Raw genomic sequence first — 25,982 nt, 5'->3', positions numbered from 1 at the left:
AAAGTACGCATGTAACGCAATTTTGCGCACACTTTTATGCAAATTGGGGATAGACATTCCAGGGGCAGAGTCGGTTTTTATGTGCATGCTTTTTGTATTTAAAAAAGTATGCTCATAAGTTAACCCGCACAAGTTATGCCCTTGAGAGAGCAGGCATAACTTTCTGTGGGTGAATTAGTGTACATTCCCAGCCACTTACACAGAAATAAAAGATCCCAACACATAATTTTACTCAATTGCTCGGCCAATATAGTTAAACTTATGTGCATGTGTCCCGTTTGCACCTAACTTTGGGGGTCATTTATCAAAGGCTTATCGCACGCGATACGGCCGTATAGCGTGCGATAAGCCTCTATTGCATGCGAATAGGGTCTTTTCGCATGCGATATCATGCAAATTAGGGGGAGGGGAGGAGTCGGGGCAGGGAGGGAGCAGAGTCGGCGGTGTCTTCGCTGCCGGCGATAATGTTACTAACATTATCATCGGCAGTAGCGTGCCAAATAACGCCACCTTTCACGGTGGCACTATTCGGTGTGAAAGCCGGCAGCCAGCACACCGCTGTGGTGTGAAGCCTGCGGGCTTTCGCAGGCCCACCCCCCTCCTTCATCCCCTTGATCCCCGTTTTCGCAGGATTCATCATTCTGCGAAGAATGACGAATCCTGGCCTTTGCTTGGACTGAACAGAGGTGATCAAGGGGTGAGGCTGGAGAGGGGTTGGACTTACGTGCACACTTTTAGAGTTTCAAAAGTATGTCTGTAAATTTTCTTGGTAAATTTGTACAGATGTTTTATCAGCTGTAATTGCATGTGGGTAGTTTGGTAGGGTAATTTTGAAAGGGAAAGTACACACACACTTTCCCTTTGAAAATTAGAGTTAATTCTACGTGTATTTGCCAGTTAATTTTACCATCTTTGCGGGTAAATTTTGTAACATTGCGCACAAGAAAGTCAGCAAATACATACATAAGCTGCTGCTTTGAAAATTAACCCACCAAATCTGCCTGCACAAGTTATAGCTGCTAAAATATCCACACAAATCTTTTGTAAAAATGTAAGTGCATACTTTTTAAAATCCCAAAGTATCCAACTATGCCCCCCCCCAGGAACACCTTCGCTTAATCCAGATAAACTTATGTTCAAACAGCACAAACGTGTATATAAGTTCATCCGTATATCGGAATGGGAAATTTTTGTAAAAGGCCACTTCTGCACGTAAAGCAAGTTTCACCCGCAAAAGTCTTTTTGAAAGTTACCCTCTTGGAGGGTTTGTTTTTTAAATGATTGTCAGAGGAGAACATTACAATAAATTGTATACATGGTAGAACAGCTAAGTATAGAAATCACATGCAAGATTGTCTTGATAAACTTAAGTCACTAACCTTACCTTCAGAGCTGTAAGACATTGTAAAACTGTGCTGCTTTTTTATTTATTTATTTCCCCACTCTCCTCGCACTCAGACCATGCCATAAAAGTTATCCAACTGTACTACATCTAACCCAAAGCCAAACAAGTTGAGGGTTATTTTAAATTGCATTTATACCAGACATGCCGCCTTGTATAATTTCCCACCTGATATGCGGGAGGGTGGGGTTGGAGGGGAAGGAATATGGAGGCTTTTCACCCATATGAAAATCACCCCTTATATGTCTACCGTAGGGCAAGTTAGACCATATTTGCTTAACTTTCTGATTAAAAAAGCTACTGCTCTGCCTTTTTGAATTTCATAGACCTTCCATATATAAAATGCAAAATGCAAAAAGGATACGTTTCTTCCTTAAATAGGACAGCAGCGTCTCTTCAGGGTCTGCGTTTTTCTCAATTATCTGGATGAAGAAGAGCGAAAAGGATACTGAGATAAACGATGCATAATGTGGTAAACACACATTGATTTTGGTAACATTCATTGCATCTCTTTAAAATTTAGATGGGGGGGGAGGGGGCAGAGGGAAGGGAGAGGGAGGAGAAGTCAAGCAATTTTGTCAGTTTTTCAGAATCCGGTCTTTTCCTTAGGTGGCACTTGCATTAATAGTCATGCTTCTGAAATGACCCCTCTCTATGAAAGCCTCTGTACTACTGAACATTGAACTGCGAGACATCTTTAGCTGTAAGTTCAAGACTCCATTCTAGTAATGAAGAAACCAATGTACTTTAAAGTGTGTTGGCATTAATGCTTAACATGCATTAATGTGTATCAACATTATGGACTTTCCCGAGTTAATCTATGTTAACTCTAACAGATTTACCCCTGGATTCACCAAAATGCTATACATATAGCAGAAACCCAGAAATAGTGCCTGCGATTAAAATAAATTTGATGTGGTTAGACCCCATATATAAGTAGCACTGTGGATGAGCACATTCAACTCAGGGGGGGGGGTTAGCTGGTGTGGTGTTACATACATAGTCAAAGGAATTAACTGAAATTCGATATCACTGAAGAATTTCTATCATTTGAATCGATAAAAGAGGAGTTGATTTATGCAACGCATTTTTTGTGTTACTTTGTCCCCAGAGCTACTGGCTTCGGATTAACTGGGAATGCAGCCCGTGAAGCACAGGCTTGCTGATTGATTAGACCTTATAGGAGTTAGGGAGCTGTAAAAAGAGGGACACATCTCAGATTTAATGCATGGCAGCAGAACATCATGGTAAGGCAGGCTGGATGAATCTGGACAAGCTGGGCAAGGCAGGACAAGGCAGGGCAGCGACAGACAGGAATTGAGGTCAAGCACAGGCTAGGTGTGTGGCAGAGACAGGCTGGAAGCTGAGGATTGAATACTGGAGCAGGCTGGGCAGACACAGGTTAGAACGGAAGGCTGGATACTAGGGATGTGAATCGTTTTTTGATGATTTAAAATATCGTCCGATATATTTTAAATCGTCAAAAATCGTTAGAGGTGATATATAATAGGAATTCCCCCGATTTATCGTCAAAAATCATAAATCGGGGGAGGGGGAGGGGAAGGGGAGGGCGGGAAAAGTGGCACACTAAAACAACCCTAAAACCCACCCCGACCCTTTAAAATAAATCTCCCACCCTCCCGAACCCCCCCAAAATGTCTTAAATTACCTGGGGTCCAGTGGGGGGGTCCCGGTGTGATCTTCCACTCTCGGGCCATGGACGCGTTGATAGAAATGGCGCCGGTGCTACCTTTGCCCTGACTCGGGCCGTATTGCAAAATGGCGCCGGCCATATGGCCATATTGCCGTATTGCAAAATGGCGCCGGCCATATGGCCGTATGGCCGGCGCCATTTTGCAATACGGCAACACGATTCGCGTGCAGGAAGTCGTTCCCGGACCCCCGCTGGACTTTTGGCAAGTCTTGTGGGGGTCAGGAGGCCCCCTCAAGCTGGCCAAAAATCCCTGGGGGTCCAGCGGGGGTCCGGGAGCGATCTCCTACGCTCGTGACGTCGGGGGACAGGAACCAAAATGGCGCCGGCGCTACCTTTGCCCTGTCATATGACAGGGCAAAGGTAGCGCCGGCGCCATTTCTATCAACGCACCCGTGGCCCGAGAGTGGAAGATCACACCGAGACCCCCCCCACTGGACCCCAGGTAATTTAAGACATTTTGGGGGGGTTCGAGAGGGTGGGGGATTTATTTTAAAGGGTCGGGGTGGGTTTTAGGGTTGTTTTAGTGTGCCGGTTTTCCCACCCTCCCCCGATTTACGATTTACACGATATTTAAAAAAACAAAACCGCAACGATCCGATTCCCTCTCCCCCCCCAGCCAAAATTGATCGTTAAGATGATCGATCACACGATTCACATCTCTACTGGATACTGGGCATGGGCCAGGACTGGATAAGGACACAGGCTGGGCAGGATAATGAGCGGAAGCTGGGACAGGATACTGAACAGAGACTGGATACAGATACAGGATCAGACTAGGGATTGGATAAAGGCTCAGGCTTGGGCAAGACACGAAAATGGCAAGGCAGGGAATGGCTACTAGGACTGGACTGAGCAGGGCACAATAAGACCAGACAAGGACAGGATTAGACAAGGACAGGACCAGACAAGGACAACACAGAATAGAGAAAACTGAGGCCAGAAGGCAGCAATACAGGCCCAGAGGCTTCTAAGCATAAAGCCTGAAGGTCACTAGGTGAGGAGAGGCCTATACAGGCCACTGAGCAAGGCAGAAGGTAAGAGGGGGCCTGGAGGCCGCAAAGAAAAGCCCAAGTAGGCCACAGACAAGGTGCAAGGTACAAGAAGGCCTGACTTGGAGCAAGGTAAAAGCAGTGAGGTCAGAGAACCAAGAGTGACTGATGAAAGAGGCCCACCTCCTGCCATGGAAAACTTGGTGGTATTTAAACATCTCTGTCATATCTCCCCTATCATGCCTTTCCTCTAGGGCATACATATTCTGATCTTTAACTCTGTCCTCATATTTTAGCATGAGAAAAACTGATCATTTTAAGTAAGCACCCTTTGGACCAACTCCAACTGGTTTATATCCTTTTGAAGGTGCAGTCTCTGGAATTCTGCTCAGTATTCCAAATGAGGTCTCACCAAGGACCAATATAGGGGCAATATTACCGCCTTTTTTCTGCTGACTATTCCTCTCACTGTGCACCAAGCATCTTTCTAGCTTTTGCTGTAGCCTTATCCCCTTGTTTAGCCACTTTATGATCATCAGATACAATCACCATAAAACATAAGAACATAAGGCTTGCGATACTGGGTCAGACCAAAGGTCCATCAAGCCTAGTATCCTGTTTCCAATAGTGGCCAAACCAGGTCACAAGTACCTGGCAGAATCACAAGAGGTAGATAAATTCCAAGCTGCTTGGATAAGAATAAGGAGTGGATTTCTGCAACTCCACCTTAATAATTGTTAATGGACTTTACTTCCAGGAATTTGTCCAAACCTTTTTTAAATGCAGTTACACTAATAACTTTCACCACATCCTCTGGCAATGAATTCCAGAGCTTAACTATGTGTTGAGTACAAAATATTTTCTCTTATTAGTTTTAAATGTTTTACCCAGTAAACTCATTATGTGTCCCCTGGTCTTTGTACTTTTCGAAAGAGTAAACAACTGATTAACATTTACTTGTTCCATTCCACTCATTATTTTATAGACCTCTATCATATCTCCCCTTACTCATCAGTAGCCAGAGGGATTTGAAACTTATGAACCGTCTCTGTCAAAAATTTTGTAGATTGTTCACTGTCCAAATTCAAGTCAAACATTTGATCATCTGGCTCCTGTTGCGTCCATCGGTCGCAGATGGCTGAGACCGCTCTGCCTTACCTCTTTTTCTTCCCTTTCTTTCTCTTTGGGCAAGATGGCTGCCTCCGGTGCCGAGTGCCTCGGCATTTCCAAACCAGCAGGGCATCCCCCATCTGCCATGCTGACTCCTGTGTCCTCCTAGGGCGTAAGCACTCACATCTCCTACGCTCAAATACACGTCATGGCGGGAACCTCGGGGGCGGCCCCACCGCATGACATCAGTACCTCCGGGTATATCTAGCCTCCACCCCTGCTACCACATTGAATTAGCAAAGATTTCGCTTAGCTACTCTGACTGCTCTAAGCTGCACACTTAGATGTCGCTTACACTCTAAGGACCTCGCTCCTGCAAGAAGCTCTAGACACCTGCTCCACGGGGTCTCTTGCGTCCAGCTTCCCTTCGGGGCTTCTCACTAACTAGACAACCACTCCTCGGGGGTCTTTTTCTTATTTTACTTTCAGGATATTGGACTTTGGGTACTCGCGCCTCGAGGGCCTATCACATTTATATCCTGCACTACGGACCTTCGGTCCCACCATTCTACCACCAGGAAGACGCCTTTAATCTGTGAGTACCTCTACGATCTGGTGCTCCAAATCCAACCACCAACTGCGGCGTTTCCCACACTGTGGGCTCCCGCCTATCATGAACATCTGGATGAGACTACACTTCTGAGCCTATTGAACATACTGGCACTTTGTGGATCAGTGTCTTACCTTCCTGCTTTCACCATCTATCTACAGCAGTACAATAAAGACTATCCATACTGTGTCAGCCTATCGCAGTGGTTCCCCACGGAGCTCCTCCCCGTGGGCGGAATCATCTCCATTGCGACCAAGGGTCCACAATGCCACACAAGAACACAAAACTTGCCATACTGGGTCAGACAAAAGGTCCATCAAGCCCAGTATCCTGTTTCCAACAGTGGCCAATCCAGGTCACAAGTACCTGGCAGGATCCCAAGGGACAGAAAGATTCCAAGCTGCTTATCCCAAGAATAAGCAGTGAATTTCTACAACTCTCCCTTAATAATGGTTAATGGACTCTTCCTAGAGGAACTTGTCCAAACTGTTTTTAAATGCAGCTACACTAATAGCTTTCACCACATCCTCTGGCAACGAATTACAGAGCTTAATTATGCTTTGAGTAAACAATATTTCCCTTATTAATTTTAAAGGTATCATTGCGTCTCCCCTGGTCATTCCATTCATTATTTTATAAACATGAAGCTGGAGAACTGATTCTGTTGTATGTCACACTCAACAGTAAAAAGGGATGAAATGATTTCCCTATGAGGAAAGGCTAAAGAGATTAGGACTCTTCAGTTTGGAGAAGAGACAACTGAGAGAAAATATGAGAGAGGTCTATAAAATAATGAGTGGAGTGGAACGAGTAAACTTTAATCGCTTGTTTACGCTTTCAAAGAGTACAAAGACCAGGGGACACACAATGAAGTTGGGAAACTGACGGGCCTAGGATCTGTAGGAGGACTTCTCCTGCGCCTCATCTCTCCTACTCCATTATCATTACCAGTATCTCTACTTTGCGGAGGTCTCGAATTTCAGACTCTCGCTCTCATTGACTCTGGTGCTGGAGGTAATTTTATTCTGAAGCGCTTGGTTGAACATCTACGGATTCCTACCACACCAATAGCTAAGCTTCTGCTATTGTCATCCATCCATGGAGAACCACTTCCTGGAGAAGTTTAATTGAACACCCAGGCCATCGGCCTGCGCACTGGAGCTCTACACTCAGAATCAATTTATTTTCTAGTGTTGGAAAAAGCCATGCATCTGGTGGTATTGGGTCTGTCATGGCGTCAAGACCATATGCCACAATTTAATTGGGCTACCTTGGAACTGTCCCGGTGGGGACCAGACTGTCAAGGTCGGTGTCTTGCTGAAGTTTCACCACTCATCTGCATGCCCACTACGCCATCATTACCTGGCTTACCTCCACAATATGCCTCCTTCTAGGATGTTTTCTCTAAGCAAGCAGCTAATGTTCTTCCACCACATAGAGAGTTCGATTGTGCCATAAATCTGAAGTCAAATTCAGAACCTCCCAAAGGAAGAGTTTATCCTCTTTCAGTAGCTGAAACCGAAGCTATGTCTACCTACATACAAGAAAATCTACAAAAGGGATTTATCAGACCCTACAAATCTCCTGCTGGTGCAGGCTTCTTTTTTTAGGGAAGAAGGATGGCACCTTACGCCCCTGAATAGACTACAGGGGTCTGAATGAGATTACCATCAAGGACAGGTACCCCCTGCCCTTAATATCTGAACTGTTGATAGACTCCAAGGGGCCAAAATATTTTACAAATTGGACCTAAAAGGAGCTTGCAACTTGGTGCGTATTCGAGAAGGAGACAAATAAAAGACTGCTTTTAACACCCGTGATGGACACTTTGAATACCGTGTCATGCCCTTCGGTTTAAGTAATGCACCTGCAGTCTTTCAAAATATGATGAACGACATCTTACGGGAATTACTGTATCAATGGGTAGTAGTATATCTCGATGATATACTGATCTTTTCTCAGGATCTGCAAAGTCATCAGGAGGATGCTAAGAAAGTCCTAAGATGTCTGCATGACTATCACTTTTACGCAAAACTTGAGAAGTGCGAATTTCACAAAGAAGCTGTACCCTTCCTGGGATACATTGTTTCTAAGAATGGTTTTCAAATGGACCCCAAGAAACTTGAGAGTATCCGGGACTGGCCTCAACCCACAGGCCTGAAGGCATTGCGTCGCTTCTTGAGATTCACCAATTACTACCGATCCTTTATTAAAAACTACTCATTATTGACAGTCCCTCTAACTGCTATGACTCTATCCATACTGTGTCTGCTATCTGTGTCAGCCTATTGCAATGGTTCCCCATGGGGCTCCTCCCCATGGGCAGAGTCATCTCCATTGCGACCAAGGGTCCACAATGCCACAAACACAACAGCTCCTTTGTAAGTCACCTAACTATTAGGGATGTGAATCGTTTTTGAACAATTAAAATTGTCAGATAATTTTAAAAACGTCCATACGGGCGACGGTCGTCCATAAGACATAGTGAGGGCAAAGGTAGCGCCGGCGCCATTTTGAAGATTGGCAATACGGCCCGCGTGCAGGAGGTCGCTCCCGGACCCCCGCTGGACTTTTGGCAAGTCTTGTGGGGGTCAGGAGGCCCCCCCAAGCTGGCCAAAAGTCCCTGGGGGTCCAGCGGGGGTCCGGGAGCGATCTCCTGCACGCGTGACATCGGGAGCCAGGAACCAAAATGGCGCCGGCGCTACCTTTCGCCTGTCACATGATAAGGGCAAAGGGCCACCGGCGCCATTTCTCAACGCAGCCGTGGCCAGAGAGCTGGAGATCGCGCCGGAACCCCCCCCCACTGGACCCCAGGTAATTTAAAACATTTTGGGGGGGGGGGTTGGGAGGTTGGGGGATTTGTTTTAAAGGTTCGGGGTGGGATTTAGGGTTGTTTTGGTGTGCCGGTTTTCCCGCCCTCCCCCGATTTATGATTTTTAACGATTTAAAAAAAAAAAAAAAACCCACGACGATCAGATTTCCCTCCCCCCCAGCCAATATCGATCGTTAAGACGATCGATCACACGATTCACACCCCTACTAACTATATCAAAGAGCTCACGAGGATTAAGCAAAATTTTTAATTGTGAGAAAAAAGTAGCTCCACTTAGAAGCAGTCCTATAGACTATGGGGCAGATTTTCAAAGGGTTACGCGTGTAACCTCGAAAACCTGCTCCTGCGCGCGCCGAGCCTATTTTGCATTGGCTCGGCGGTGTGCACAAGCCCCAGGACACGCGTATATCCCGTGGCTTTGAAAAAGGGGTGGGAAGGGGGCGTGGCCATGGCGCCGGTTCGGGGGCAGTCAGGGGGCGGGAACGAGGCCTCTGGCATGGTGGCTGTGCCGGGGGATGGTGCGCCGGCAGTCAGCCAGCGCGCACTAGATACTCCTGCCAGAGGGAGGCGTAAATAATTGAAATAAGGTGGGGGGGGGGGGTTAGGGTAGAGATGGGGGGTGGGTGGTAGCGGAAGAAAAGTTCCCTCCGAGGCCGCTCCGATTTCGGCCCCTAGTGCTCGGCGCACGCAAGATGCACAAGTGTGCACCCCCTTGTGCGCACCGGCCCTGGATTTTATAAAATGTGTGTGGCAGCATGCGCATTTTATAAAATCGGGTGTACATTTGTGCGTGCCAGGTAGCGCGCACAAATGTACCCCGCGCGCGCTCCTTTAAAAATCTACCCCTATGCTTGCTGATTGATATTGCTTTTTCGAGGAGCTGAGGTCTTACACCATTTAAATTCTGCTCTATGCATAATTCTTTTGTTAAATCTCCATTCATAGGTAAACCAGAGGATCCAAGAAATGTGTCAAGAATCTTTTTCCTCTTGCAACGGAACAATTTATTCAATGACTGCAGTAAGTTTATTACTAACAGAGTCAGTCAAAGACTCTACAGAACTAGAGTCAAAAGATTCATGCGCTAAGGACCACTCAACCTCAAATCTGGCTAAATCATTAGGTCCTCAAAGAAATGTACTAATTTCTGCAGCAACTGAAACTGGGTCATTCACAGAATTAGCAATAAATTTAAAAAAAACTTGATTAAAAAATGATCAGAACAAGGACCTGAGCTAATGTCTATCTCAAGAATCCAATCCTCGACATTATAGAGAAAACAAAAATAGAGTTTTTGTTTTTTACATGAAAGCAGAGAAAAAGAGAAAAAAAACTTGGATTAAAAAGAAAAAAAAAAAAAAAGCAAACAAGAACAATGCTGCATGAAAAAAAAATGCAGTGACAGCCAGAGAGAGCTTCAAAAACATTTACAATCAAATGCGGAGGTAGATGAAAAAAGAGAGGGGCGTAACTTCCATACATGCTCAGAAAGGCTTTCTTACTCTTCTGAGCACTGACAGAGCATTTTTCCAAGTCAGCACCATCACCCCACTTGTGAGGCTGTTTTTGTTCCTGCTAGTCCACGGAGAATTGGTATAAAGTCCGAATGGAAAACTATCCGCAGAATTTACAACTACCTGCAAACATTTGAAAATTGGCTCCCAAATGGATACAACTACTAAATGGCTAAGAAAAACCATTGGGAGTAATTTTCACCTGCTTACAGAGCTACTTTGTACCTTATTTTCAAGGCAAAGTATCCACCTAGTTTCCCTTTCAGAATTGCTACGCGATATGCAAGTACAAAACTATCTGCTTATTTTGTAACTCTTATTTCTACCTGCAGCATAGCAAGGGCAAAACACTGCACGCAAATTTGAAAATCAAATCTAAGCAAGTAGTTTCTCTTCCTGATCTATCCCTGCCCTTGGAACAGCCCCTTTTCACTATGGCTATATTTTCTTATTCTGAGGAGAAAAAGTTTCACCCAAGGAATTCTAGCTGAGTAACTCTTTACTTACTCAGCTAGATCTTTTTGAACATTGACCTCCCTAAGCATGCATGATGTAACAATATATTTTTTTAATTGAACAACTGAGAAAATAAAAAAACAGAGAAAGCTGAGTGCAACAATTGTTTCATCTTTTCACTGAGTGAGTTATTTGGTGTACAACATACCTAATATAGTTGAAAATGATCTTTTGAAATAGACTTAACAGCAGAAAATCATAAACTATCTGCAAATACATCTCCCATCACCTACCACCTTCAAAAAGGGACATTTCTGGTTTCATGCAGTTTATCAGATTTGACTCTGCTGGAACTATTGAGCAGGAAAGTCCTGGGAGCTCAGGACCTGCCTGACCAACTCAATGCAGGTAATGGCGGTTCCACAGCATCTGTGCCAATGCTGCAGAACAGGGGTGGATTGGCCTATTTGGGGATTGGGCATCCTTCAGTGGGCTGGTCTCTCTAGACATGTGGTTTCCTCAACTTCCCAGCCCGTGGCCAGAGTAAAGACGTAGGGCTGCTGTGGCCAAAAGAAAAGCTTTGTGGGGGTCATGGTGGAGCCCATCTCACCACGACCTCAAAAGAGGCCTGCAGGGCTGCAGTGGAGCCCACCCATCGCAGCCCAAATAAAGGCTCAATGAGGCTATGGTAAACGCCCATCCCGCCTAGGCCAGAAGAGGCCTGTAGGGCTGTGTGGAGCCGCTGCCTTCAAGGAACAGCGCAGCTGCAGCACTGCCAGTATGGTCTCATCCCACCTCTACTCCCAGCAGTGAGGAGCAGCTAGCCAATCAGCTCTAGTCTAAGATAAGGCCCAGAAGAAAGGGGGAGACTTGGAAGCATGTATATGTGTGTTTGAGAGAAAGCTTGGGTGTGTATATGTGACAGTCTGCATATGTATGAGAGAGCCTGCATGTGTATGAGAGAGAGAGCTTGCATGTGTGTGTGAGAGCCTGCATATGTATATGAGAGAGAGAGAGAGCGCAAACCTTATGTATGAAAGACCTTGCATGTGTATAAGAGAGTGCGCAAGTGTATGAGAGAGAGTTTGTTTGTATATGTGAGCAAGAGAACCTGTATGTGTATACAAGAGAGAGAGTGCCTGCTTGTGAGTGAGAGTCTGAATGTGCATGAGAAAGAGACAGAGTCTGTGTCTGTGTTTGAGATCCTGCATATTTACATGAGCAAGAGAGCCTATGTGTGTGTGAGAGCCTGTATGTGTATGAGAGAGAGAGAGAGAGAGTGAGCCTGTGTATGTGACAGCACATATGTGAATAAGAGAGAGAGTAAGCCTAGTTATGTGACAGCATATATGTGAGTGAGAAAGACAGAGAGTCTGTGCGTGTGATGGCATATGTGTGTGTGAGGGGGAGAGAGAGAGAGGATAAAGTTTGTGCAGCTCCCCATCCCACCAATCCACAACAATATCTGGATGACTGGAAATCAAAAGATTCCAGGTATGGAGAACTGGAGATTTTTTAATCCTATTGGTTTTAATTTGTATGTGTTATTTCATGCATTTGGTGTTTAGGAAATATTAGAAAAAATGTCTGAGTTTTTTAAATTTTGTTTTTTAAACAGTTTGTCAGCCGTTTTGTGAGGAATGTTTGTTTTTCCATTGTCGCACTGCATAATACAGTCGGGCTTGTTGTCATTTCCAGACCAAGTGTGTGAGCGAGTGAGCCAGTGAGCAACAGGACTATTTAAGCCAGTAGGAATGTGTGTGAGCGTAGGAGAGAGTGAAAAAGCCAGTAAAAATGTGTGAGCAAGAGCGGGTCATTGAACATTTATGTGATTCAGAGTGTGAGCATGTATGGAATAGCATGAGAGAGTGTGTGACACAGTGAGCATGTATGTCGGAGAGAGCGTGTGAGCCAGTGAACATGTATGTGAGAGAGACTATAAGGGAGTGTATGTGAGAATGAACATGTGTGTTAGAAAGTGCATATATATGAGAGGAGACAGTTTAAGCATATCTGCCATCCCTGACTAATCCATGACAATCTCAGGATAACTGGAATCTATAAAGTTCCCAAGTAGAAAGAGTAAAGGATTTTTGTTAGACTTAGTTTTAATTATTGGTTATTATTTGATGTGTCTTCTGTTTTGAAATAGTTTATTGATTGTAGGAAATTAAAAAAAACAATGTTATATATTTTTAATCATTAGATGTTCTATTCCTCAGCTGCTTTGAAATATTTCTTCTTTTAGGGGTAGATTTTCAAAGGGTTGCGCGCGTAAGATACGCGTGCAACCCCCGAAAACCTACCCCTGCCTCCCCCTGTGCGCGCCGAGCTTATCTTGCATAGGCTCGGTGGCGCGCGCAAGCCCCGGGACGCGCGTAAGTCCCGGGGCTTCGAATAAGGTGCTGGCCGGGGGCATGGTGACGAGTTGTGGGCGTGTCCGGGGCGGGGCAGTGATCCGTGAGTGGGGCCAGAGGCATGACGGCGGTCCAGGGGCAGGGCCGAGTGCTCCGGCACAATGGCCTGGGCCGGGGCAGGGAGCCAGCGGCGCGCGCAAGTTACGCCTGCCACAGGCAGGCGTCACTCCACGAAATAAGGTGTGGGGGGAACACAAAAAAAGTTCCCTCCAAGGCCGCTCCGAGCGGCCTCAGAGGGAACGGAGGCAGGCTGCTCGGCGTGCACAACTGTGCACCCCCCCCTGCGCGCGCCGACCCTGGATTTTATAACCTGCGCGTGGCAGTGCACGCAGGTCATAAAATCGGGTGTAGATTTGTTTGTACCGGGTTTCGCGAACAAATCTGCACCCTCACGTAAGTTTAAAGATTTGCCCCTTTATGAATATGGTTTTACTATTACGATTGATGTTTTATACTTCTTGATTTTATTTGACATTTAATGAGGAATGGTGATATTTTGTTTTCCATTGTTGCACTGCATACAGAGTCTGGTTTATTACAATTTTTGTTTGCACGTTTCTATTTATACTTTACTAGCCGTTAAGCCCGTAACAACGGACTACATTAAAAAAATGTTTTCGGTCCATTTCCTTTCTCCTCATTCTCCCCTCCCCCTCATTCTCCCTTCATACTCCTCCCTCCCCCCCATTCTCCCCCTCCCCCTCATTCTCCTCCCTCCCCTCATTCTCCCCTCCCCCCTCTAGTCTCCCTCCCTCTCTCCTCCTCTCTCAATCCCCTCCCCTCCCCTCTCAGCTCATTCACAACCCCTTCGGATGGCGCAGACGGAAGATCTCCGGGGGAGGTCCCTCCCTCCCTCGCGTGCGCCGCTGCTACTGCTCCTCCCAGCGCCATCTTTGTTACAGGCAAGCTCTGACCAACGTGCTCGCCCGCGCATGCACGGTATAGCTGCTCTCTACTGCGCATTTGCGGCACTTCGGTCAAGCTTCATTTATCTAGTAGATTATCTCTTTATTCTGTATTTGGTGAGAGTCTGTCTGCATTCTGCTTGTGTGAATAAGGTGAGGTATTCTGCTAGTGTGTAGGGATGTGCATTTGTTTGCGAAGAAATAGGAAATAGAGTCGATATTTCCTATTTCGTCGCGTTTTGGGGGGGTGACGAAACGATAAGAAAACCCACTAAATTTTGTGTGGTTTTCTTATCGTTTTTGGGGAGGGGAGAAACGGCACATTAAAAAAAAAAAAAAAACCCCAAACCCACCCCAATCCTTCAAATTTAATTTATTGTAACCCCCAACCCTCCTGACCCCCCAAGACTTGCCCCCCCCCCCAAGACTTACCGAAAGTCCCTAGTGGTCTAGCGGGGTCCCGGGAGTGATCTCCCCCTCTCGGGCCAATGGCTGCCACTAATCAAAATGGCGCCGATGCCCCTTTGCCCTTACCATGTGACAGAGATATCAGTGCCATTGACTGGCCTCTGTCACATGGTAGGAGCAATGGATGGCCGGTGCCATCTTAAAAAATGGTGCGGGCCATCCATTGTTCCTACTATGTGACAGGGGCCAACCAATGGCACAGATAGCCCCTGTCACATGGTAAGGGCAAAGGGCCATCGACGCCATTTTGATTAGTAGCAGCCGACAGCTCGAGAGGGGGAGATCACTCCCAGGACCCCGCTGGACCACCAGGGACTTTCGGTAAGCGTTGGGGGGGGGGGTTGGGCAAGTCTTGGGGGGGGTTGCAATTAATTAAATTTGAAGGGTTGGGTGGGTTTGGGGGGGGGTTGTTTGTTTTTTAAATCTGAAGGGGGTTGGGGCGGGTTTCAAGCATTGTTTCGGGGGCAGACGAAATAAAATCAGCCCGTATCATGGGAAAACGAAATTTCCCGTGGCGGGCCGATAATGAATGCCGAACCAAAAGGTTTGGACGAATCACATCTCTAGTGTGTAGTTTCTGTACAGAAATCTATAACAGTTTGGCTTATTCTGTTTTCCTAATAGCAGGTATATTCGTGTTTTAGGGCCTGGTGTAGTATTTGCAGTGTTGCCTTTTCATAAGCAGGATTGTTACGGTTTGAGTGCTGGAAGTTAGCACCTTTTTATGGGAGGTTTACCCAACAAGCTTTACAATAGGCCTAATACCATATGTCTGTAAGTGTCTTTTTTGCAGAGTTTTCTGGTTGGTGCTACAGCAGTGCATGTAAATAATATACATGTTGTGATATTTTTACATTAGAAGACTGTACTTTGAATTCTTTTTTTCATGAAAAATTTGTTACTATAAATGCAAACTTTGTAGTTGTTTGTGGGGAGGATGGGACCTGTGTTGCATTTGGCTCTGCCCAAGAATCACCATACCTGCCCCTCAGGTCAGCCCTCGCCTATCATTCCCCATCACCGCCAAGCTTCTCTGCTCTCCAATGCAACAGGACGCTGATGATAATCTTCACGGCAGGATATTGCTGACACTCACACCAGGCTTCCCTCAGGAGCGCACATGCCTGATGCCTCCTCCTTTAAAGGGCCTGAGGTGGGAAAAGGCCAGCAGTACCCCTTGATGACCTCACAACGTTAGACCTATAAAAGGCCCTCCAGTGCTTTTCCTCCTTGCCTTGGCAACAGATCTCCCTACTGTTTAGTAGTGCGAGTTGCTTTAGCATTCTTCATCTTCAGCTCAGCTCCTTGCCTACATCTTCATGTGGTCCTTGTTTTCATTTCTAGTTCCTGTAGTCAGTTCTTCAGTCCCTCAGTCTCTACATCTCTTCATCTGCCCATCTATTCTGCTCCTTGCCTTCCTTCCCTGCCTATCCGTCCTGCCTTTTCCTTCAGATGGATACCAGGTATTGACTTCAGCCTGCCTCCTGGATATTCCTGAATGTCACCTGCCACTGGCTGCTTCCTGGACATCACATGCCTCTGACCCCAGTCTGCTTCTATATTTACCTATACTATATCTACTTCGGCCCAGAAACCTCAACGGACCTTCCGACCACCAGCAGAGCCCCCACCTAAGACCTGCTGGCCCCGGCACCCAAAGGTTTAACCCGAGGGGAATGTGGGTTGGTAAGGGCAAAACGCCAGTAGGACCTCTGCCTCATCTGACTCCACCTGCTGATGGTGGGGACCTGAGGGCTCCTCCCTGCATGTTGTGCCAAGTCCACCTCGGTCCAAGGGTCCATGAGTTCAACAGCCTGGAGTGTGTGTAAGGCTGTATGGTTTGCCTATAGCACCTAATTCCCTTGCACCAGCCCTGGCTGCACTGGCTCCACAAGAGAAAGCAGGACTTCATCTGGAGCTACACTGCTTTGACTTAGTGACGCTCTCCAGTCTTGGCCAGGGCTTCATTTTCTCTTTTTATAAGCTCAAGAAACAGTATGTATCACTTCTGGTCCCCTCTTCCCTAGAGTAGGGAAGCAGGGCAGAGCCTAGGGAACCATAAAAGCAGAAGACTATGTAGCGCACAGTCAATGGGAATGCACTGGAGTGGTGGGAGGGTGGCGGAGAAGTGGAGGCAAGCTACAGGCACAGGAAGGGAGGGGGTAAGCCAGGAGGGTATGCCTGGGCAGTAGTGAGGAGTCTTCTGTCTGAGGTGACATGACTGAGCTCTGAGTGGAGCAGCTGGCTGTGGAATCAGCACGTCTCCTGGAGACTGGGATTGGGAAACGGAGGGGACTGCTGCAAAATGGGGAAGGACTGGCAGCAAGCAAGAACGTTACACCATGATGTGGCAGTGTCTATATATAAGCAGACTTGTGAGGGGCCGAAATGATTTGCCTGGATGAAATGGGACTCTGTTTGCTCACCCCAGTCTCAGTGGCGTAGCCACGGGTGGGCAGCTGCCCACCCAACTTAGATCCAGGCCCACCCAACTGGCACTGGAACTGCAATGCTGTCATGGGATCCCATCCCCGCAACAGCGAACAAGAGAACCCACGCCTCGCACGCCATCACTGCACATATGGGAACGCGCTGCTGCGGCCGTATGGCCAACCAATCTTCCTGTTTGGGGGGGGGAGCAGAAGCACCGCGCACAGCTTCTGCTTCCTCCCCACAAAGCAGGAAGATCAGCTGGCCTCTCCTGCTATCTTCGAACCATACAGCCCGCCAAACTTCCTGTTTGGGGGAGAGGAGCGGAAGCGCAGCGCACAACTTCTGCTTCCTCCCCCTCCCCCCCCCAAGCAGGAAGATCGGTGGGCCGTACGGCAGGAGGCCGGTGGCAGCAGGAGAGGCCAGCTGATCTTCCTGCTTTGGGGGGAGGAAGTGGAAGCTGTGCACGTGCTTGAATGTGTATGTGTGGGTGAGAATGGGAGTCTGGGTTTGTGTGGGTGGGTGAGAATGGAAGCTTGAATATGTGGGTAAGAATAGGTGCTTGAATGTGTGTATGTGTGGGTGAGAATGGGACCTTAAATGTGTGTATGTGTGGGTGAGACTGGGAGCATGGGTGTGTGGGTGAGACTGGGAGCATGGGTTTATGTGTGTGGGTGAGAATGGGTGCCTGGATGTGCGTCTGTGTGTGCATAAGAATATAAGCCTGGGGAGGGGTGAGAAAGTGAGAGCTTGTATGTGTGTCTGCAGAGATGTGAACTTGTGTGTGGGGGGGGGGGGGAGAGCATATGAGAGTGAGAGCGTGAGTGTGTGAGGGGAAGTCTGTGAGAGAAAGTGTGTATGTGTGTGTGTGGAAGGGAAGAAGACAGTAATAGAAGAAAGACACTGAAAAGGAATTAGGAAATGAGCGACAAGGGAAAAAATGGGAAAAAGAGACCAGGACCAACTGATTAGAAAAATACAAAGATCAGACAACAAAGGTAAAAAAAAATAAATTATTTTGAGATGTTAGCAATTTAAATATAAGTAACACAACCGCTCTCTCAAAATTTATGGACAGGTAGTAGCCATGTATAAAATCGTAATAATAAGAAGGCTAAAGTACCACAAATCACTGTGAATTATGTTTGTATCATTAAGTAGACCTCATACTTAGGCGTAGATGTGAATTCTATTCTGCATAACGTTTTACACCAGTAGTATAATCATGGGTCAGAAAAGAATTTTATATGCTTAGTGAGTCCAAAGTGAAAAGAATTCAAAGTTGATGTAGCATGACATTTCCCATTGTATTCATTGTTACATAATTTCTTAATGCATCATAGTATTGACAACATTCAATTTCTTAAGATAATGTAGCTACTTAGCTTTTTTTGCATGTGAAGAAACGCCTGAGAGTTAAAGATGTTACCAGGCTCGAGGTGTACTAGCCCAACATGGACCGTGTTTCGGCATCTGCCTTCATCAAGGAGCCGAATGTATTTGAGATGATTTTCGTGGCATTTTCACCAACATGGAAGTAATGCATTTCCTTACATTCCAAAATAACCTTGTGGGCCAGTTTTGAAAAAATCCCCCAGGCTGATAATTTCCTGCAATCCACCCCCTGTTGCAGAATCACAGAAAGAACCACTACTATAATGCAAAAACTGGGGTTCATCAATTCCAGGATTAAAAATCAATCCCAAAAACCATTTTGGGGACCACATATCCTACTCACTCCAATATACCTGCTTCTCAATCAACCAAAAAACAAAAAGAAATAGATGTTGTTATCTTTAAATAATGCTACAGATATTTATTACAACGCAGCTCACTATTACAGATGTTTATCCAAAAAGAAGAAACAACTTTCTGAATTCAGAAAAAACATATGTGCTGCAGAAAGAAGGATCTAAACTACTAAGGTTTAATCCATCAGGGGTTTACTTTCTACTCATTTTATAGTCTTCTAAGGTGAAAATATCACAACATGTTTATTATTTACATGCACTGCTGTGGTACCAACCAAAAAACTCTGCAAAAAAGACATCTCAGCCAAATGGTAAATCTCCTATACAAAAACAGCACTTTCTTACTTTATATCTCTTTACCAGACATGATAAATGAGGGTAACAACCATAATTGTGGCATTGTTTTTTTTTCTTTTACTATCCTGTAGCCTGTTATGCCTGTTTTATGATTGCTGAGTTACAGTGCATGTTTTGCTGTGAGTGATCCTGGATAGGGGCGGCAAACAAATAAAGTTAATGTTAACATGCCTTTAATTCTAGTTTGCACATTAATGCTCTGCAGTCTGCAGTGCATGCAGAAGTCAAACAGAGGTACGCTTTCCACAAAAGTTTACATTCTCACTACCGTGTGCCTAGTGACCTAAAAACAAATATGTCTTTTATAAGAAACAAGAACATACCTTCTTTCCATTGACAAAGAAAATAAGCTCAACCGATCCCCTGGAAGCTGTCATGTTTCAAGAGCGTGGCAAAGCTACTTTTATATGTTTAAAGCAAAAAAAAAACCTGTTAAATGTCAATAAGAAATCTGCAGTTACTACTTTCTTCCTGATCACTGGAAAACTGAAATGTTTCCAGCCTGCCACAGCCTTTTAAAGGAAGAGTGAAGGAGTGAGAGGATTGGGGAACTGAGCCCCGCCTGCTCTCCTCCTATCTGATAGAGGTGGAGGAGGAAATATACAACAAACAGTGCCCAAAGTGCTCAGGAATGACTCTCTCTCTCTCTCTCTCTGTCTAATTGTGTTTTATTATTATTCCATCTGCTGGTTACAAGTTTAACCACAGTACTTCTGCTTTAACATGACTTGCTCCATATTGTGAGTGTCAGAAAAATGACTGGAAGGAAATTCATGAACCTGCTGCAGAAAAAGACAACTTTCTAAGAATAGCAGACACTACCTGTCACGCTACCAGTAAGTCGAGGGTATTAAGTTCAGCTAATTAGTGCAGGGTGGTTCATGGGGGAGTTTCCATTCAAGTTTCCTTCTGAGGAGTCTGGCATTGGTTTGCACAAGTGTAGGAGGTAAAGGGGATCTTAGCTTTAGTTGCTTTGCAGACCCAGAGAGAGGAGCCAAGCAGGCCCTGTTTGGTGATCTTGACCAGGGTCAGGAGGTTTTTTTTTCCTTTCCAGTCCACTTACTGGATTTAACAGCACAGAGCTAGGGCAATTCACATTACAACTAACATGAAAAGAAATTCAAATTCTGGTGTCACCTCAGCAAAAAATAACCCTCCACTGCTATTTTGTGAAGTAACACAAACTCTTGCAAAGAAAGAGGCATCTAGAACCTTGCCAAACAGTTTCATTCTTTCATTTTATTTACCAACTTCTCTTAACACTCATTGGTAATATTTATTTCAAAATATTCTTACTTTAATAGTAATTATCAGTCTATTAATCTTGAATTTTTAAGAAATCACTAATTAGTATGAGTTACCCTCACATTCTGTCATATTTGATCTGCTATTTCTACACTGATATTCTTGATCCCCTAGTACCCTACATCTCCTTGGAAGTATTGTTGAGTTTTATTGTGTATTATCCAAATGTATTAGTTTCATTATTATTGTTTACAAACTTGTTTCGCCTTAACTTAATTTTGATTGTAAAGCTTGTTGCTAATTTAATGTTCTCTGTAAACCGAGGTGATGTTTGCTAACGAACCGCGGTATATAAAAATCCTTAAATAAATAAATAAATAAATAAATAAATAAAAAAAATAAAATTAAATAAATAAATAAATAAATAAATAAATAAGTAGTAGGAGCCTTACTGGCGCCTATAGACCTCCTGGACCAGGGAACAGGGAACCCTGGGTCTGGAGCTGTGTAGGTTAGGGAAGACCTGCCCTCCATACCCTCCATAAGGAAGGGGTGCCAGTGACCTGATGTAAGGATACACTCCAGTATTATCTTCATTTTTTGGGAAAATTTGGTTTCCAAGATCCAGGAAGAAGTTCTGACTGCTCCTTCCTTCCTGACTGAAGCACAGAACTTCCTGCTTCAGGGGATCCCTCCCCTCAAGGATCACATCAGAAAAGAACAAAAGGACTGCATCAGAAACAAAGAAATTGGGAAATTAACTAATATCATTGAAGACACCCATCAAGTGCTTCCAAACCCCTGGGGAGAGAGAAAGAGTTTATCTCTCTGTGCCGAGACAGTAACTTTTTAATCATAGTTGGAAGGGGTGTTCTGTCCATTCAAAGAGCACCCTGCCTACCTACCTGGGGGTTCTATTTTTCTAAGCCATGGGAGGTAGAAGTTCCCCTGCCTCTGGCAGTAGGCCTTCCTTCACAGATTGAGAAGACTGTAAAAGGAGACTGTAGATAGGAGTCCAAGATGGCGGATTGGTAAGACGCACGTAAGCATCGCCCTCCAACTTACCTCGGAATTTGAAATTCTTATGCCTCATTCAGGCCGCAAGAAGAGGGTGAGGGAATGTCTAGCCCTGGAGTCCCCCTCGTCTCAAGCGGTAATTGGCCCTATGGACGCTCACTTGCGTCAGGGAGCAGAAGCTCCGGTATTGAGCTCGCTGGCCGGTAATTGGAGGGAAGAGGAGTCTGAAACCGGCCCTGACCTAACATCTTTTTCACCGGAGGTTAGACAACCACCCGTGAATCCAGCGCTGAGATGTGCCGGTCAGCTGCAGGGGGAATCAGAGGCACTAGAGCTGAGTGCCATTCGAGATTCCTCTCCGGAGCCTGTGTTGCCAGGGGGAAGTTAATCAGTGTTACACCATCTGGACTCAGGCATTGAAGGAGTTACACCAAAAGCTGAACAGCAGTCACTGAGAAGGGAGACCATGGAACAAACTTCTCGGGACCTACAGAATGTTGGTCAAATTGGAGAGCTGGTAAGACTACACATTTTCTCCCTAGAGACTATCTGGGAGGCAATAAAAGAAACAAATAATAATATATCTCGGAAGATTTCACAGACTGCTATGAATGTGGAAAAACTGGAAGAACGTTTGAGTACTGTAGAGAAAGATCAATTTGAAATTAAACAGAAAATACAGACATCTGAGGTAAAAATTGAGAGCATAAATAATTTACAATATGAAATGCTTAAAGAAAATCAAATTTTGCAGCAAAAATATGAGAATTTGGATAATCAAGTACGAGCAAGAAACCTTAGATGCATTAATTTTCCCAAATTATTATATATGACACCTAAGGAGCTTTGGAGAAAATATATGCTGGAGGAATTAAAAATCCCAGAAGAAACACTATCTATTATCTCAAAAGTGTTACACACCCCACCCGCAGTCGTCCCGCGCACGGGACCGCTCACATTCGGGGTCACACAGCGGGTCCCGGTCCTGCCTCCCTCGTGGCCCTTGCAAGTCCAGCTAGGCCCTGGCATCCAGCGGCGGCGGTCGTTGGGCCTTCGGTCAGATGCCAGGCCTCACGCTGGGCCTCGGTGTCTCAGCAGCTAGCCACGCGCATGCGCGCGGACCAGCCGCCCTGATTTAGGTTCCAGGGCGGGTCCTAGTTCCACGGCGCACCCTGATTGAACTCATGTTAAAAGGAAGTTCCTGGCCTCACTTCCTTGCCTTGGCAATCGAGTCGGTTTGTTCCTGAGATTGTCCTTGCTTGTGTTCCTGCCTGCTTGTTCCTAGTCTCTTTCCAGGATCCTGCTTGTACCTGTCGGGTGACAGGAACCAAAATGGTGCCGGCGCTACCTTTGCCCTGTCATATGGTAAGGGCAAAGGGCCACCGGTGCCATTTCTATTAACGCAGCCGTGGCCCGAGAGTGTGAGATCGCGGGAGATCGCGCCGGGACCCCCCCCACTGGACCCCAGGTAATTGGAAACATTTTGGGGGGGTTCGGGAGGGTGGGGGATTTGTTTTAAAGGGTCGGGGTGGGTTTTAGGGTTGTTTTGGTGTGCCGGTTTTCCCGCCCTCCCCCGATTTACGATTTTTTGACGATAAATCGGGGGAATTGTTATTGTATCGCGGCTCTAACGATTTTTGACGATTTAAAATATATCTGATGATTGTTTTAAATCGTCAAAAAACGATTCACATCCCTAAACAGTATCAAGGCTTATTGGTTAAGGGTAATAACCGCCACATCATCAAGTTACTCTATGCACTCTTTTCTTCATTTTCATCAATTAGCCTTTAGAGTTCCACAGTATTTATCTCATGCCATTTTGAATTATTTCACTGTTTTGGTTTTTACCAAATCCTTCGGAAGGGCATTCCAGGCATCCACTAACCTCTCCATGAAGAAATATTTTCTGACTTAGATTGTGAGGTGTTCTCCTTAGAGTTTCATTTCTTGATCCCTAGTTCTCTGATTTCTTTCCAATGGAAAAGATTTGACATTTGCACATCATTAAAACCTTTTAGGTATCCGAATGTCTGTATCAGATCACCCCTGCACCTCCTCTCTTATAGGGTATACATATTCATATTCTTTAGTCTTTCCTCATAGGTTTTCTGGTATTGACCCCACACCATTTTGGTAGCCCTTCTCTGGACTGCCTTCATCTTGTCTCTATCCCTTTTCAGATAAGGGCTCCAGAGCTGAACACAATACTCCAGGTAAGGCCTCACCAAGGACCTGTACAAGGGCATCACCACCTCCATTTTCTTACTGGTTATTCCTCTCTCTATGAAGACCAGCATTCTTCTGGCTTTAGCTATCACCTTGTCACATTGCATCGCCATCTTCAGATCGGCAGAAACTATCACCCCAAGATCTTGCTCTTGGTTTGTGCACATCAGCCTTCCCCTCTCCCCAACCCATCTCATACCACTTTTTTGGATTATCGCATCCCAGATGCATGACTTTGCATTGTATCCTAGCTGCCATATCTTCGACCACTCTTCAAGGCTTCGTAAATCACTTTTCATTCTCTCTACTCCTTCCAGAGTGTCCACTCTGTTTCAGATCTTGGTATCATCTGCAAATAGACAACTTTACCTTCTATCCCTTCCGCAATGTTGCTCACAAAGATATTGAACAGGACTGGTCCCAAAATTGATCCCTGTGGCACTCCTCTTAACATGGCTCTCTCTTCCAAGTAGGTTCCATTTACCATTACATGCTGACTTCTATCAGTCAACCAGCTCCACCCCCTTGGCACTCACTCTGAAGCTTCTCATTTTGTTCACAAGCCTCCTATGTGGAATGGTATCAAAAGCTTTGCTGAAATTCAAATAGATGACATCGACTGCCATTCCTCGATCCAATTCAAAAAATCAATCAGATTTTTCTGACAGGACCTTCCTCTGGGGAATCCATACTGCCTCGGGTCCAGCAACTTACTGGATTGTAGATAGTTCAGTATCCTTTCTTTCAGCAGAGTCTCCATTAATATTCCCTCCCAAAGTGAGGCTAACCGGCCTGTAGTTTCCAGCCTCCTCTCTGCTACCACTCTTATGAAGTGGGACCACAATTGCTCTTCTCCAATCTCAAGGTACCACTCCCATTTCCAGGAATCTATTGAACACGTTATTTAGCGGACCCACCAGGGCATCTTTGAGTTCTCGTAGTATCCTGGGATGTACCCATGGATTTGTCCACATTCAGTTTTCCTAGTTCTTCCCATACATACTCTTCTGTAAAAAGAGTTGTGTCTAGCCCATTCCTTTTTATGGTCTTGTCAACCAGCAAAGGTCCTTCTTTAGGGTCTTCCTTAGTAAACACAGAACTGAAGAATTTGTTTAATATTGCTGCCATTTCCTTTTCTGTCTCGGAACATTAAGAACATAAAAACATAACATAAGAACATAAGATATGCCATATTGGGTCAGACCAATGGTTTATCAAGCTCAATATCATGTTTCCAACACAGGCCAATCCAAGTCACAAGTACCTGGCAAGTACCCAAACATTAGATAGATCACAAGCTACTATTACTTATTAATTACCATCATAGCAGTTTATGGATTTATCCCCTAGGAACTTATCCAAACATTTTTTAAACCCAGTTACACTAACTGCTGTAACCATTTGCTAACTTCATGGAGTGCCCCCTGGACCTGCTATTATCTGAGAGAGTAAATAACCGATTTACATTAACTTGTTCAAGTCCTTTTAAGATTTTCTAGACTTCTATCATATCCCCCCTCAGTTGTCTTTTCTCCAAATTAAACAGCCTTAACTTATTTAGCCTTTCCTCATAGGGCAGCCATTCCATTCCCTTATTATTTTGGTTGCCCTTCTCTGCACTTTCTCTAGTGCAACTATATCCTTTTTGAGATGGTGACCAGAAATGCACACAATATTTAAGGTGTGGTCTCACCATGGAGCAAAATAGAGGCATTCTGAAATCCTCCATTTTATTTTCCATTCCCTTCTTAATAATTCCTAACATTCTGTTTGCTTTTTTGATTGCCACAGCACATTAGGCTCCTAAGAGAGAACCCAACATTGTGTAACTACAGCAAGGGTTATTTTTCCTTATATGCATCACTTTGCACTTGTCCATGTTAAATTTCATCTGCCATTTGGATTCCCAATCTTTCAGTCTCGCAAGATCCTCCTGCAATTCATCACAATCTGCTTGAGATTTAACTACTCTGCATAATTCTGTGTCATTCGCAATTTTGATCACCTCACTCATTATACCCCTTTCCAGCTCATTTATAAATATATTAAACGACAGTAGAAATAAATGTTCAATTTTCCTAATGGAAAAGGCTAAACAGTGGAGTGCCTCAGGGATCTGTACTTGGACTTGTGCTTTTCAATATATTTATAAATGATCTGGAAAGGAATATGATGAGTGAGGTTATCAAATGTGCAGATGATACAAAATTATTCAGAGTAGTTAAATCACAAGCGGACTGTGATAAATTACAGGAGGACGTGTTATTGTTTGTAAGGTTTTGGGTGGACCCTTGGACACTATGGCAGATGACCATGCCCACAGGGGGAAGTCCCGTGAGGGGCCACAGGTCAGGCTCAGCTTTAGGACACACAACACAGAATTATCTTTTATTAAACAGAGTTGTGAAGCCACCAGAGGTGGCAGTAGTGAGTAGAGATGAAGCCCGGCTGGGCTTGTAGTCCCTCAGGACACAGGAATAGCGATCCCTCAATGGCTGTGCTGTAGAGGAGAGAAACTGAGATAGTGAGTACAGT

The 25,982-nt window shown here is 45.2% G+C and overlaps 1 protein-coding gene across 5 annotated transcripts in view; it reads right to left on the bottom strand.

Annotated features, from left to right (window-relative positions):
- Nucleotides 1-19,474, bottom strand: part of LOC115093864 (aldehyde oxidase-like) — a 241,379-nt gene extending 221,905 nt beyond the window's left edge. For 3 of the 5 annotated variants that reach the window (XM_029606213.1, XM_029606216.1, XM_029606214.1), the window contains exons 1-2: nucleotides 19,280-19,472; nucleotides 1,767-1,824 (exon numbers count right to left, since the gene is read on the bottom strand). In XM_029606213.1, coding sequence (XP_029462073.1) covers nucleotides 1,767-1,824; nucleotides 19,280-19,333 — 112 coding nt within the window. In that variant the 5' untranslated portion in view covers nucleotides 19,334-19,472. Of the gene's footprint in view, nucleotides 1-1,766; nucleotides 1,825-19,279 lie in introns of all 5 variants that reach the window. The other 2 variants (XR_003857428.1, XM_029606215.1) reach the window with 2 other exon arrangements.
- Nucleotides 19,475-25,982: the final 6,508 nt, after the last annotated feature.

Source organism: Rhinatrema bivittatum, chromosome 6 (genome assembly GCF_901001135.1).
Source record: "Rhinatrema bivittatum chromosome 6, aRhiBiv1.1, whole genome shotgun sequence".
In the NCBI taxonomy this organism is placed as follows: Eukaryota; Metazoa; Chordata; class Amphibia; order Gymnophiona; family Rhinatrematidae; genus Rhinatrema; species Rhinatrema bivittatum.
This window is presented reverse-complemented; position numbering and strand designations above follow the sequence as displayed.